This window comes from Nothobranchius furzeri, chromosome 14 (assembly GCF_043380555.1).
Source record: "Nothobranchius furzeri strain GRZ-AD chromosome 14, NfurGRZ-RIMD1, whole genome shotgun sequence".
In the NCBI taxonomy this organism is placed as follows: domain Eukaryota; kingdom Metazoa; phylum Chordata; class Actinopteri; order Cyprinodontiformes; family Nothobranchiidae; genus Nothobranchius; species Nothobranchius furzeri.
Window position 1 is genome coordinate 29,069,599 of NC_091754.1, and position 16,226 is coordinate 29,085,824.

Sequence of the window (16,226 nt, forward strand, 5' to 3'; positions counted from 1 at the left end):
AGCACACTGCTTCCCATTCTGAGGCGCCGGATGGTGGACCAGAATCTCCTCGAAGCCGTACAGAAGTCTTGTTCCACGGTCTCACCGAACTCCTCCCACGCCCGGGTTTTTGCCTCCGTGACCACCTGAGCCACATTTCGCTTGGCCTGCCAGTACCCATCAGCTGCCTCTGGAGTCCCACAGGCCAAAGAGACCTGATAGGACTGTTTCTTCAGCTTGACAGCATTCCTAACCGTCTGTGTCCACCAGCAGGTTCAGGGATTGCGACCACAACAGGGACCGACAAGCCTGCGGCCGCAGCTTCAATCTGCCACCTCAACAGGGGAAGCATGGAACATGGCCCACTCGGACTCAATAACCCCCGCCTCCCCTGGAACATTTTGGAAGTTCTGTCAGAGGTGGGAATTGAAACTTCTTCTGACAGGAGACTCTGTCATTCCCAGCAGACCCTCACACTATGTTTGGGCCTGCCAGGTCTGACTGGCATCTTCCCCCACCATCAAAGCCAACTCACCACCAGGTAGTGGTCTTTGGGCTGCTTTTTGTCTGATCCCTCACCTAGGACCTGCTTGCCATCCTACCAGAGGCATAAAGCCTCAGACAACATAGCTCCTAGAATCATTGGGAAACTCAAACCACTCCACCTCAGTAAAGTGGCAGCACAGGGATGGGCATTATTATCTAACAAAAATTAAATTCACTCAATCCGCATGGTCTCTTAAATCTGGATAGGTTTTAGTCCTTTTATGTGTGTTTTTTTCTAAATAACAAGCCAAAATGAAATGGAAGGAGTACAGCAATTGTTGCTACTTACAAAGAAAACCTACGCAAATCACATTGCTGCATCATGTTTGTGGTTGTGTTTATGTGTTTTATTAATATGAACTGATGGGAAAAAAAAGTCCACCTTCTTTCACGTCTAGGGATTCAAACAGTCACAATTGTCTGAACGTTACCAGGTTCACAAGACGAGTAAAACGTGAAAAATTCAAACGTGTTCCCTTTTTCAATGATACAATTAGGGCTGGGCGATATGGCCTAAAATCAAAATCACGATATATTGAGGATTTCACCTCGATAAGGATAAATGGACGATAACTACATGTATGCCCAGAAATAAAAGTTGTCCATTAGATGGTGCTGTGACATGTATGACGTTGAGTTACATTTTTACGTGACTCAACGTGGTACAGCTTCTTAAAGGGACATGAACATTGCCAACCTACACACATCTTTTCATTTTTTATTATCAAATTTGTCAACATGGGGAAAATTATCTCGATAAGAGGAAGAAATTTTGATAACGATAAATCTTCGATTTATTGCCCAGCCCTATTTACAGTGTTACAGTATTTGTATCCAACTGGAGGACAGTGGGTAAGCATTTTCCCTTATTAAAGTATATCTCAATTGAAATCTGAAAAGCTTAATTTATGAAAGGCTTTGTGTCATTTTTAACATTCTGGATGTAAAATTATGATGTTCTAATACATACTCAAAAAAATATATATACATATACTTAATATACATATATATATATATATATATATATATATATATATATATATATATATATATATATATATATATTCAGTATAACAGAAACAAGTGTTTTAGATTTTTCTTTTTTTAATCACCTTATTTAATATAATGTATGGCAACAATAAAACTAAACTAGTCTGTTGTGTCTTTTATGTCAAAAAATGTTCCTAATACTGAATTAAATGCAGTAACAATATCACAAACCTTTGTAGGAGAATGATAATACCATATATAGATGTAAAATTTTGGAAACTATGCAGCCCAACATGAATAGAAACATGTGCTTGTAAAGTTTGTTTATGAATGTTTTTAGCTCTATGTATGTCACCCAAAAGAAATTATGCATACCTAGTTCATTGAAGCCACTGTAACCAAGCTCCTGCCGGCTGAGCCCATAGTCTTCGAGATCCACACATTTGAAGCCATCAGGACACTGGTAGCCCTCTCCGTGAGGGGAACAATGTGTGTCGGGGATAGCCAAGCTGTTCCACGTAACGTGACTAAATAAATGACATCAAAAGAAAATAACAATAAGCATCTGAATGAAAAAAAAATTAGGGTAAACCTGTATCTTTTTCTTCTTGCCACAGGTGTCACCAGGAGCTGATCAACTCCACTAATGAAGACTAATGCCTTCAAACTGCTTTCCCAGACACTCATCCAAATTGTTTATTACGGGTTACAAGGTCAGAAAGGATAATTTATTGCAGGATCACAAAGGGCAGTCAGACTCATAGAGATGAATCCTGATAAAGCTAATTATACAGACCAGTGTAATAATATCAATGTCTTATGAGAGCAATTGTCTTTTCTTGATGACAAAGCAGATGAAATTAAGCAAATATCAGAGAAAATGCTATCATAAATACAATGACTTGAGTAGTAAATGAAATGCCAAATTCATTTTTGATAAAAAAAATATTGAATATTGTGTTTTTATTCGTTTGCAGTGAAATGCATAACTATCCTAGCCTATGAATCTAGACAGACAGTAGCAGAAGCAAATTTGCTTCATATGTCGGTCTAGCCACGCTCCATTGGAGCTTCAGCAAGCTCGAATAGTCTTGTGTCACAGCGTCCTACCGGTCAGGTGGGCTGAATGATGCGACGGAAGTGAAACAACTACAGCAGGATGCGAAAGTTTGGGCAGCCTTGTTAATTTTCATGACTTTCCTGTATAAATTGTTGGTTGTTGTGATAAAAGATTTCAATTAAATGTATTGTACAGGATACACACACAGTGATATTTGAAAGTTTACAGGATTTACAGAAAGTGTGCAATAATTATTCAAACAAACTTATACAGGTGCAAAAACTTGGGCACCACAAAATAAAAAAAACTGTATTTAGTAAATCCTTGTTTTGCAGAGATAACAGCCTCTAAATGCTTCCTATAGCTTCAATGAGAAAATGGTTTCTGGTTGAAGGTGTAGCCTCCAGAAATGGTGTTTTTCCATCTACAGGTCACCTCTTCAGTATCGGGTCATTTGGAGACATACGTCACTTGATCGACAAGATGGCGCCGGTGTGTGTGGCACGCCGTCTGTCTCATGGACACTCTCCTCTGTACATGTTTATTCCTTTTTTGGTTCTTGCGTTTTGTGTGGACAGTGCATCCCTTATGATCAAGCAACGCTTCTGGAACTCTGGTCTGATGTCAGTTTCATCAGCCCGGTGATTGTGACGAGCCGGGGGGATTTCAGTCCCCCGCGCTAATTTCGGAGCCTCTCGGTGCCACCCATCCCTCCGCGGTGTGTATCCGGGCATCATCATCAGCGGAGGAGGCGCTGCCGACGTCGTGGCTGTCGAGGTGGGAAACATATGCACCTACGTGCCAAACCACCCCGGTCCTGGAAGGAGCTTGCTGGGCTGTGTGGGCCTGGGCGTGTTCTCATGGCGCAGTCGTGCCTGTTGGATCCTTCACCATCCTGCTTGGTGCCATTGGTGGATTTTGACTTGGATGCTCCATCGCAACGTGTATTCCGGGGGTTTTGTTACCGCTGGAAGGGTGCCAACCTTGCTAATCTGCGTCATGTGGATAATGTGACATCTGCACCTGTGTCTCTGGATTCTGCTGCTACTGGACCAAAGATGTTATCGTCGGCTCGCCTCGGCCTGGTTCATGCAAGGTCGGTAATGAACAAAACTTTTATTATGACAGACTTCTTTGAGGAACAAGGGCTTGATTTTCTGGGTGTTTGTGAAAACTAGAGGCAGATGGGAGACACGAGTGCCCTGTTGGAGTTATTACCTGCAGACTGTAGTTGTTTTAATGTGCCAAGAACTGCGGGCAGGGGCGGGGGGCTCCTCATTGTTTATAAATCAGGTTTTAGTTGCAAACAGATTATCCCTTTAAGTCCTTTTTCTAGTTTTGAGGTTTGCTCTTTTGAACTTTGACCTTTTCCTCTACTTCTTGTGGCGTTGGTTTATCTCCCGCCTGGACTGAATGTGGAATTTCTAAAAGACTTTGCTGACTTCTTGGCTATGAATGTGTTAAAATATGATCAGATTTTGACTGTAGGAGATTTTAACATCCATATTTGTTGCCCTGATAAGCTGATGGACAAGGATTTTTTGCACCTTTTAAGTTCTCTGAATCTCTCACAGTGGGTTCAGGGTTCTTCACTGTGAAGGGACACACTCTTGACCTAGTTATTTCCTCTGGTATTCGGTTCATCAATGTGGACACGTTGAGGCCTGTTTTCTCAGATCACTCTCCGATTTTATGTAATTTTAGTGTTCCAACTCGGCAGATCACAGCTTCTCTTCCTGAGAGGCGCAGTCGTTCCATAAATCCTGTTAAGGTGGCGAGATTCAGTGAGTGCTTTGTCTAGCAGGACAGGATCTTCTCTTAGCCCTGCTCCCCGTTGAAGAGGTTATTACTCTTTCTGATACGCTATGCACATCTGTTTTGGATGACGTTGCTCCCTTTAAGGTTAGGAAAGGAGGGCATAGGGCAGAGCCGTGGATGTCTGATGAGACCCAGGCCTCCAGGCAGGCCTGCAGGAGAGCTGAGTGAAAGTGGAAGCAAGACAAACTTCATGTGTCCCATTAAATTTATAAAAAGTCTCTTTTTGATTACCAGGAAGTGGTACGACAGGCTAGGATCAGATACTATGCCAACATTGTGGAATCAAATTCTCATGACCCACGCACCCTCTTTAAGGTGATTGATTCAGTACTGGAAACTGCAACTTCTGCTTCCAGGTCCACGGCTGAGATGGCTGGGACATGTGCATATTTCCTTCATTGCTTTGTGGACATGATAGTGATGATTCAGGCTGCTATTGTAGGCCACACTACTGTTTTCGTGGCACCTATGCCACTTGGGACAAACCTACCGGCCTTTCAGACTATATCTATAACAGAGTTAGAGAAACTAATTTCTAAGCAAAAACCTTCTGGTTCCCCTTATGATGCTCTTCCCCCAAGGATGCTTAAGGAGGCTTTTTCTGTTCTAGCCCCATATACTGTATACTGGTTATCTTAAATACCAGTCTGGCCTCTTGTGTGGTCCCCCTTACTTTTAAGAGGGCTGTTGTATGACTGCTGTTGAAAAAGAAGGGGGTGGAGGAAACTGTGTTAGCCAATTACAGATCTATCTCACATCTACAAAGGTAGATGTGAGATAGGTCGTCGATGGATCAATATCAAAGATTGTAAATGCTTTTGAGGATGTGCGCTCCTGGATTCCTACAAACCTTTTACATCAGAATGGCACTAAGACTGAAGTAATTGTACTTAGCCCTGGCATGTCTACATGCCCATGCGATGCTGTGAATCTGGGCCCTTTAGCATCTAATGTGAAGACCACCATCCAAAAAATGGGAGTACAACTGGACTCAGCCTTTAAATTCAACGTGCAAATCAACCAGGTTGTGCGATCTTGTTTTTTAATTTACGCTGTAACTTCACGTAATGGCCTGGTTTTAAGACTCACAGGTCAGACACACAACCTGGTTCACGTTGCCCTGGTTACTACTCCAATATGCAATAGAGTCCTTCACAGAAGTCTTAAAGTCTGCTACCACTCCTTTAATCTATGCACCTGTCTGCTTATCTGACTGCGATTCCATCCACAGCAAGAAGAGGACATTTCAAGATTTAAAAAATCATTTAAATAAACTCTTTTTACTGCTAATCATCAAGGTTCATTATAACTGTGTTTAATTACTGAAATGAATTATTATTATTTGGTTAATAAGTATTTATGATAATCAGTAATGTTTAACTATGACAAGAATCATGTGCACTTAGTCAGCTCACACAGGTCACAGTAACTAAGTTAAAGGTAACTTGCGCTCATATGATCTTTTCCCATAACACCAGAATTTTCTATGTTCAGGGAGGCGTGTTTCTGAGGGTTTGATAAATCTTCCTTATACATGTCAAAACCTGATTCGTAAGAAATGATAATGGCCATCTTTTAAAACAGAACTCTCGTCTTTTGCGAGTGAGTTCTAGAGAAGGTTGGGACGGCCGCCCAACGCTATTTAACCAAACAAGCGATTTATGTCACGCTGGCAGGAATTGCTTCAACACAACAAAACGACATCTGCAGAACAAAGCTGATGCTACGAGGTTCCTTAAGAATATGCAGACGCAAACCAATTCCACCTGTGTGCCAGCGGCATCTCTAGGACCGGAAAGAGTCGGTACCATCGGTCTTCCCTACCGGACCCAGTACCCTGAGGCTGCTCAACATCCTCCTCTGACCTCTGGATGCACAACGAGGGTCGCCAGAGGGTGAGGTAGAACACAGATTGCGTCTGAATGCTCTTTAATAAGAACAACTTAGCTTATTGACAAAACCAAATTCTTTTTCACCCAGAACGCGTCCTCTCTTTAAGATACATGTTCTGATACATGCTTCACCCGCAAACAAAACACACTTCCCCTTAGATTCATCCAAAATCAGGGTTGCTTTTAATACCAAGGTCTTTTTAATACCAAAGCTTTTATAAATTGTCTTAAATTGTCATGTTTTAAATAGTTTAGTAATAAATTTCTTAACCTTTTTAATCTTGACTCTTTCTTGAAATAAACATGGAGTGGGTGTATACTGATCACTGAACAAGCAAAGATCTTTAGATCTTCTGAATTAACAAATAACTTTTGCTATTAAATTAAATCTTTAAAAATAATTATTATAATCTTTTGATTAACATAGACCAAGCAAGTTGGTGTATGAATTTATATCTATTATATATATATATATATATATATATATATATATATATATATATATATATGTGTGTGTGTGTGTGTGTGTGTGTGTGTGTGTGTGTGTGTGTAAATTTCATTCGTTAATTTGTTTGATCTTCTTAAGAATTAAAACACAAGCTGATAGCAACAGCCTTTAATTTCTAGATATGTAGATCATTAACCCTACAACGCCGACTAGCCAGAATTAAGCCCCTGCTGTCCAGAGTACATCTAGAGACTGTCACACATGCTTTTATTCTTTCAAGGCTCGACTACTGCAATGCATTGTATGCCGGCCTTAGTCAGGGCGCGGTAGCATGTTTGCAGTTGTTACAAAACTCAGCCGCTAGGTTTGTGACAGGCACTAGGCGCAGGGAGCATATCACCCCTGTGTTGGCATCCCTTCATTGGCTGCCTGTGCAATACAGGGCAAAATTAAAGGTATTGGTACTGGCATACAAGGCCTTACAAGGAACGGCTCCAGCATATGTTGGCAACCTTTTGCATAGAAATGCCCCCTCGCAGACCCTTCGCTCAGCTGGCAGGGAGTTGTTGATGGTTCCGCGCACCAAGTGCAGGTCATGGGGGGACCGTGCATTCTCGGTGTTGGCACCTGCACTTTAGAACCAGTTGCCTTTGGTGGTGTGTCAGTCACCCTCATTGGGGGTTTTTAAGACTCATCTTAAGACCCATTTATTGATTTTTTTGTCGAGGCATTCCAGGATTAGCAATTTTTACCTGGTTTCGATGCCCCGGCCTCTTAATCTTTTTCAGGATTGTATTTTTTTGTTTTTACTCTCCTCTCTTAGTTTTTTTATGTTGGTTTTACGATTGCTATATTTTATTCTGATGGTTTTATGTTTTTATTGTGTTGTGTTCAGCACCGTGTGCGTCTGCATTGGTCGCAGAAGGGGCTTTATAAATAAATATACGAAATTAAATGAAAATGAAGTCTTAACTGGTGCTTTAATCTGCAAGAAAGATACTGTTACTTGGCCAAGGTCCCTCCGAGCTCACTCTTATCTAAGACTGGTTTTTATTCACAGCACAAGACGGATGAGCTTTCTAAATTAAATGATATGAATAACAAAATGAGTAAATAATAATTAAATTCAATTCAATTTAAAAATACTTTATTAATCCCAGAGGGAAATTGATTGCTGTAGTAGCTCATAATAATAATAATAATCAAGTGATCAAAGAGTTATTGTATATTACAATGGCTGTTGGCAGGAAGGATCTCCAGCAGCGGTCAGTGTTGCAGTGAAACTGAAGAAGCCTCTGACTGAAGACACTCTTCCGTTGTCGGACAGTCTTGTGAAGAGAATGCTCAGGGTTGTCCATAATTTTCTTGATTCTCTGAAGAATACTTCTTTGCATTATCTCCTCCAGCGGTTCCACAGTCGTCCCCAGAACAGAACCAGCCTTTTTTATTAGGCTGTTGAGCCTTTTCAGGTCCCTGCTTCTGATGCTGCTACCCGAACAGACGAAGGCTGAAGAGATTACACTCTCAACAACAGACTTGTAGAAGATGTGCAGCATCTTGCTACAGACATTGAAGGACCTAAGCATCCTCAAGAAGTGCAGTCTGCTGTGGCCCTTCTTGTAAACGGCTTGCTGTTCTTTCTCCAGTCCAGTCTGTTGTCCAGGTGAACTCCAAAGTATTTGTATTCCTCAACCACCTCCACTTCTTCTCCCATGATGGAAACTGTGTTTGACTCCACCCTGTTTCTTCTGAAGTCTAAATTCATCTCCTTTGTTTTGTTCACGTTCAAGGTCAGATGATTGTTTCCACACCATGCCACAAAGTGCTCCACCAGCTCTCTGTACTCAGCTTCCTGTCCATCTCTGATACACCCGACAACTGCAGAGTCATCTGAGTATTTCTGTAGATGACAGGTCTCTGATTTGTACTGGAAGTCTGAGGTGTACAGGGTGAAAAGGAACAGTGCTTGGTTCACTGTTGCTCACATTTCTTCAGTACTCCGTAGGTTTTCTTCAGCTCGCCTCTTTTTCAGTTCAATATTTAAAGTAACTTATTTCGTAACGTACGTGGTGCATTTGACAAGACAGAGCAGAAAATGGCTCGTGCATGCGTCGGTCACTGCCTCCTCTCCGGTCGGGTTTTAAAAAAAAATTATTTTCTCTCTCTCTCTCTCTCTCTCTCTCTCTCTCTCTCTCTCTCTCTCTCTCTCTCTCTCTCTCTCTCTCTCTCTCTCTCTCTCTCTCTCTCTCTCTCTCTCTCTCTCTCTCTCTCTCTCTCTCTCTCTCTCTCTCTCTCTCTCTCACACACACACACACACACACACACACACACACACACACACACACACACACACACACCTTAATCAACATTAATTTGTTTAAATGTGCGTGAGAAAAATGCCAACAACGTTAGGAAAAAAAAATAAGTTTAATCAAATTAAAATAAAAAATAATTTAAAAGTTGTGTCTGGTTCTAGTATTTCATATTTCCTAGTTCCTACTGCATGAGTTCAGATGTATTAATTCATGCACTTAAATAACAACGTTCTGATTTTACTGAAAAACTTGTTCTGTAATAGTTCCTTTACTATTGTGATCAAAAAGATTTAATCTAAATTCTTAGGATGCTCTGTAAATAGTTTTCAAATACACATAGCAACTTCTGATCAATCCATATCAATTTCAGATTTAAAATAGTATTTATGTATTTATGTAAACCACACCCACTAATTTCCAAATAATAAATAATAAGGTGCATTCATCTGTGTTTGATCCACATTAGTGATATTTTCAGCACCAGAACAATGAAGCAAAGAAACAGATTCCTGAGTTTGTTAGTGATTTTATTTATTAGATGCATCTGACCTGTTCTATTTATCTCTGAAATGAGATCAAATCTGTGCTATGTGTTGTCTCCTCTCTGCACTAGAAACATTTACTTTATTATAATGTTCACTGTAATGCATCTTGATGTTCTTAACAAATAAATTAAATCAAAGATATTGGTCAATAATGCCAAATATGTAAATTTGTATTTCAGTCATTTTTATACTGGCTTAAAAATACTTCAAGAGCAAGTAACGTCTAAATTAACTTTTTTTTTTTTTGCTGATGAGCTGTATAAATGAGTGTCTAATAGTGTTTTAAATGTGTGTATTCATTATTTTAGCATTTTGGTGCATTTTCTTTAAAAATTAAAAATTCTGCCTAAATACCACAGTATAGCTCCACCTTCAGCTTAAAACATAGAATTTGACTCATTTTGAATAAATTTTAGCCAATGGCTAAAGAGTAAGATACTACGTAAACCAGTAGAGTACTACGTAGCAGCTCTGTGTCAAAGTTATAAAAGCAACGAGCGTCTCGGCCACGCCTTGTGGCGAGTTGGGAGTTGGATTTGCAAGCGAGTGTAGGACGGTTAGCCGTAGTTCAGCATTAGCATATAGCATTAGCATATCCTAGTCTTTAGCATAGCTTTTAGTGTTATAAATACTTATTTAGTGTTAGTTTGGCTGTTGGATATTGTAGTTTAGTTAGTGTTTGGCTGTTAGTGTAATTGGGAAAGTAGTTCGGGTTTAGTGCTCCATATCGTGTTAGTATGGTGAGTAGGTGTAATGTAGTATGGTTGTGGTGGCTCTGTGGGCATTTTACCCGCGATTCTGCACGTCTCCGTTTGAAGAGGGAGGCTGTGCCCACCGTGGCTCTTCCGCGATTTAGATGCAGCCCACCGACTCTGCTCCCCCACCACGGCGGGCTCCAGTCTGAGGTGAGTATGCTAAATAAACGTTTTAACATCTTCTAAAGACAATTCCCTACCTAAATGCAAAGTTTGAGAGACGTGGTTCACTTCCTTTAGCTAGTCAGTCGGCAATTCTGCAACAGTGGCTCTAACTGACGCAGCACTAGTTGACAGACAGCATTACAGCGTGAAATCCAGCTTGTGACCCGGTTCTGTAAGGACTTCTGTTCAGGGGGTCGCATTTCAGGCTCTCCACATCATGTGTGACTGACTTTTACGTTATAACAACGATCACACACTAGGAATGTTATAAAGCGCCTATATAGGACAGTTTCTTTTGTATATTATCTGACTTTATAAACTCCCAACAACAATGTGCTTTTTTTTTCAGGCTAAATCTACCCAAGACATTGGCTGTCAGACTGATTTAGCTGCAAGAATGTACTTGTCCAGGCTGACGTGAAGCCTTACCCGTAGCAAAGGTGAATTATTTTTAATAATCTTCTATGTAAACATTTTATTATTACCTTCTAGTTTTAATTTGTTTTACAGATTATTGTTACACGTGATTTTATGCTCTTTTGAACATTTATAAATGTGCTGTTTCTTTGTTTTTTACATAGCCAGCCAGAATAGAGCTCACAGCCGCAGTGTGTCTTGTGACACAGGGACCATGACGGAAATTCATCTTCCAGAAAGTCCCAGAGCAGCGTCCACACCCCTGAAAAGACCAAGATGTGAGGTGTCTGCTGTTGATTCCAGCTTCCACCTCAGTGACAGTGCAAGCTCAGTGAACTGTTCAAGGTAAAAAAAATTAAAACATTTCAGAATTTTTAAGATAATAACAATTAAATAAGTATGTGATTACATCATGACATCATGAAGGAGGCTACTGATTCTGGCCCTGTGACACTTGGTGGTGACGTGTGAGCTGATTCACCTGGTAAATAACTTTTACATTAAATATTTTGTTTTTGCAATTAAAATTAAATTAACTAATAACCTGCATTATTGCAGGACACTCAGCAAAATATGGACTCTACACCATGAGGCAGGCACACGTTAATACTTATAAGAGCACATAAGGTGAGCAACACCACAGATTATTGTACACTGTCCTGGATTTGTTTCCTTTCTGCATCTCATCATTAGCCTGGCTGATCACCTGATAACTCCTGTCATCTGGCTGTGACAGCATGAGGATGTCCTCACACACCTGTAATTTTCTCATGGGGTATTTTCATAACTTTCTATGCAGCAGACAGTAACTTGAGCTCAGGGCTCCTGGAGAGCTGCTATCCAGCACGTTTCAGTGGTTTTCCTGCTTTAACAGGTTAGATTAGCTGTTAAGCAGCTCAGCTATTTGCTGCTGATTAAAACCAGGTGTGTTGAAGCAGATGAACCTCTAAAACATGCTGAATACTAGCTCTCTAGGGCCGTGGAGCTAATCCAATGCTATGGCTAATGGCAACTTACCATTCAAAGCTGGTTCTATTGGGTCGGTTCCGCTAGTTTCAGGCAACTCACAAGCTCAAAACAATAAGGCTCAGGTCCGCTTGTCTCCTCCAAACAGACTAGGTCCCTTTCTTCTCGAGTGTCTGGGTAAGGAGGGGGAGGAACGTCCTCCACTTCTAATGACTGCTCAAAGTGAAGGGAGCTAGCATCGTCTTGTTAGCCATCGTCTTCGTCACTGCCGCGGCTCCGCCCTCTCGGTCCTCCAGGCAACGCCTACTAATGTTGCATTTTTTTAAATTGATATGTGGGTGGAGAAGGACTCCGAGGCACACTTGACCTGCTCTTTCAAGAAGTCTACTAAGCAGGGGTGTAGAATGTTTTTAATGGGGCCAGCCCGGTAATGGTCTTGGACCAAAATAAAGGGGGAAGAAAGTCAAATAAAGGGGGGCAAAAGGAGATGTTTTTCCAGACGCCAAGAAAAATTAAATGCCAACCCCCCTGCAAAGTGTGTCACTGAGTTTAAAACACAATTTTTTTGTGTGCAAATATTGGTGTATTCACCTTTAATACTAGTTATTAAAATGCAGCAGTTGCTGGACTGGTGCAGTTCAAAGTGTAGTGCATCAAATAAAACAATACTAACATAAAAGTGAGACGTGTCATAATTTAACCCCCCCCCCCCCCCCCCCCCCCACACACACACACACACACACACACACACCCCTACACCACAGCTGGAAAAATTCCTAGGGGAAACACTTCATGGACAAGTAGTTTTACGTAATCCTTTACTGGACAGTAGGGATGTGAATTGGTGACAATTTGGCGATACCATATGTATCAACGTTACTGGGGAGATGATACAATGTATACGATATATTGCGATGTATTCAGTCAGATTTTATTAGTGATTTTTTTATACTAAATTTATTGTAGGAATGTTCAATAAACAGTCCAAACTTATACTTAACATGTTTAACATGAGGTATCTCAACCATAATAGAGGGATGCTCATTTAAATGGTGGAAACAAAACCCATTGCACATTGCTGCCAACTAGCAGTCGGCATTTAAACTGCACCAAAAGAAAAGAAAATACACAAAATGTTTGCATGTAAATTCTTCCAAAAATTAGATACACGGCTTTTGAATACCAACATAATATTGCAGGAACAAATATTACAATATATTGCCATATCGATATTTTCTTTCATTCCTACTGGACAGGGGGCCATTTCAAGGAGGCCATTACAGGGGTGATGTGTTCCCATTTCTTGATGCCACAAATAAACCTGGCAGCAGCATTCTGCACTAATTGCAGCCAAGACAACATAGACTGACCCAGCTCAGCACATAGGGAATTACAATAGTCCACTCTCGACAGAACAAAGGCATTTGTGACAGTCACCTAACTATTAAATCTGAACTTTGTGCACTGCTCAGAGTTAAAGTTAGACCCCTAAATAAAGTTAATTTAATGTATTTAATGTATTTATTGTGGAGATGTTATTAGTGAACGTAAAACTTTAATCAAATTCTGCAATAGCACCAAGCTGCCTCAAAATGTGCCTGACTATCAGCTTTACTGAGGACAAATATCGGCTGATGCCGATATATAAAAACAGTAAATATTGGCCTAATATATATCCGTCTACGGCTCTGCCCAACAACCGAGCTCTGTCTATGGGTTGTGGCCAGACTGTATAATCACATATACTGTATGGCTTGCCAGACTGTAACTATCCACTTGTGCATAAAAAAAACACACACAAAAAAGAAGAACCTGACATTTCAGCCCTTAATGTAATTGTTGAAAAAAGATTCCGGGTTAAAGAAAGGTTGTAGAATGAGGATAAAATTCTAAAATTCTATCAACGAACACCTATAAAGAAAGTCATAAGTCACAAATCAACTATCTTTAAAGTGTAGATCCATTCCCTCCTACAATAATCTGAATGCTTCATTTATGCCGTGGGGCTGAAAAGTTGATGAGGTCAATGGCGGGAAATCCTGACATTTAGAAAAGGAGATCCTATTTTGCTCACTAATCCAAATCTCTTTTCTTTTAACATCCATGTCTGAAAAATTCTCCATGCTGCTTCCCCACTCATGATTTTCCATCAAACCCTTTGTGTGTGAAAAGCAAGAGAGCTTGACTTTGTGCCATGGACACGACACAAATGATTGGACACATCACTCTAATTCTGATATATTTATAAGCACACTAAATCAGAACCCAAATTTACACTGTGGACAGGTTATCAGCACCAGATACATAAGATGCTAGGGTTCTTTTGGACTAAAGTCAAAGAGAAAAGAGAAAACCACATTCATATAGATCAATATGTCAAGTTCCATCTTTAGTCCTATTATTAATAGATGAGATGCCTACAGGGTGCTTGGGCAAGAAAGGAGGAAGGAGTGATCTTTTTAAAGGTTTCACAATGTGGATGGAGAATTCTGGAGCTTTAACTTTGATAAATACCTTCCTCATCCTTTCTGTTCTTATGAATTTGTTCATCTGTCTTTTCTTGACACAGTCATCCACCAAACAGTTATAGCTCCAAGAAAAATCTTAAGACATTCATCCATAATTGTGCATCTATTAAATTCTTACTTTTTTTGAGTATCATCTGTGACGCAGTGATGGTTGAACGTTCCAAACATCTGAACACCCAGAATTCCATACAGCAAGAGAAAAAACAACAGGAAGATTGAGACACTCCAGATCTGTTCCCCCGAGCGCCTGCAAAACACAACAAAGAGACAGATTTTTACATGCAGCTGCACATAAAGCTGCACCATATTTTACAGAAATGCCGGTGACAGCGATCGTACTTCAGGATGTTGGTGATGCGGGAGCGGGGAAGCTCAAAGCGAAAGTAGATTCTGAAGGCCCGGATCATTATCAGCGCTCGGGGGATTCTCATCATCCCCCACGGAGACATCTGATCCACAAGCTTTGCTATTTCAAACACCTAAAAACAAAAAGAGATCCCCATCAGGGAATAAATTAGCTTTTAAAATATAGTATCTGGAAAAAATAAATCATAAATGACATGTAGAAATGCACGGTGCAACTGACCTGCAGCACCAGGGAGACCCAGATGAAAAACACCATGAATCCATCAAACATACACCAGCGATCTTTCACGTAAGAGTTGTCTGCCTAAGAAGAAAAAAGAAATCCGCAATGAAAACACTTTAAAGGTAGGAAACATGACCATGTAATAATGAATTATGAAACTAAGTGAAACGCATTGAGTCGGAATGTTTCAGGTCCTAATAATCTTCATCTTTTGGGGCCTGGAATAAAATTTCTATCAATTTCCAGAAAAAAAATGGACAAAAAAGCTTTTAAAGTGATCAAAAGTCTTTTTGTGACTCGTGTTAAAGGCACAGCAATATTCCAGAAAGGGCAACCAACAGAATGTGAAATTACAGTTCCCACTTTGACAGATTGACCACAGTGTTCTAGCAGCCTGTTTTAAACATGATAAGACAAAACTGTTAAGCCCCTGCGGTGAGAACAATCTGAAATGTCAAGGGGCCAGTGGAAATGGGCATCCTTAATTACCACTTCAACACAGAGAGAGAGACAAGCTTTTAGGGGCTTAGTCTTCCTCAGGAAGAAAGGCTGCAAATGGAAGGGTGTTCTGAAAGGCTCTGCAGATAAGTACCACATCTGATTCTATATGCTGACAAGGACAAAAGCATGCAATTACAATCCTGCACTGTGTGGATCGTCTGTTTTCCGCAAAAATGTTTACCAAACATTTTACAAACTGTTCCAATCCATTCCACAGTTCCAGGTGCCATTAAAGGGATATTCCACCCTGAATTAAAATTATGTCTAGCGACTTATTTTACAGAGTTAGATTAGTGGGGAAAAATAAATAAACTATGTTTAACCAGCCCAGTCATTCTCCTGACCCGGCTGTACTCCTTTAGCTTTAGCTTAGCATAAAACACAGTAAGTGAACGGATCCAACTAGTATTGTGAGTAAAAAAATCCCACAGTGGTGATCCCAATTCTGCTTGGTGACCTAAATAATCCGACTGACTGCAAGTGAAAATAGTTAGTCAAACACAAGGTGGGTAATAACCACAGGTCTACCTTGATGATTCCCCTAATGTGCATCTTGGCAATCATCTCGGCTGTGTAGAGAAACATGAGCAGGGTATCCAGCGTGAAAGTCACATACTGCAGCGGGGGGTAATGCTCAAAGGTCTTTGGGGTGTTCATACAGACAGAGATGACACTGACGATGGCACAGGCTCGGAGCAACGAGTGAACCCAC

The 16,226-nt window shown here is 40.6% G+C and overlaps 1 protein-coding gene and 1 long non-coding RNA gene across 5 annotated transcripts in view; one reads left to right on the forward strand and one right to left on the reverse strand.

The window, feature by feature from the left end:
* Positions 1-16,226, reverse strand: part of nalcn (sodium leak channel, non-selective) — a 137,758-nt gene that overhangs the window by 113,131 nt on the left and 8,401 nt on the right. For all 4 annotated transcript variants that reach the window (XM_015965984.3, XM_070544474.1, XM_015965982.3 and 1 more), the window contains 5 exons: positions 16,043-16,225; positions 15,011-15,094; positions 14,764-14,903; positions 14,543-14,671; positions 1,891-2,042 (listed from right to left, as the gene is read on the reverse strand). In XM_015965984.3, coding sequence (XP_015821470.1) covers positions 1,891-2,042; positions 14,543-14,671; positions 14,764-14,903; positions 15,011-15,094; positions 16,043-16,225 — 688 coding nt within the window. The remainder of the gene's footprint in view (positions 1-1,890; positions 2,043-14,542; positions 14,672-14,763; positions 14,904-15,010; positions 15,095-16,042; position 16,226) is intronic.
* On the forward strand, positions 11,139-11,573 carry LOC129164929 (uncharacterized). The gene is made up of 3 exons (XR_008564397.2): positions 11,139-11,275; positions 11,357-11,414; positions 11,489-11,573. It is a non-coding gene; the product is annotated as an uncharacterized lncRNA (long non-coding RNA).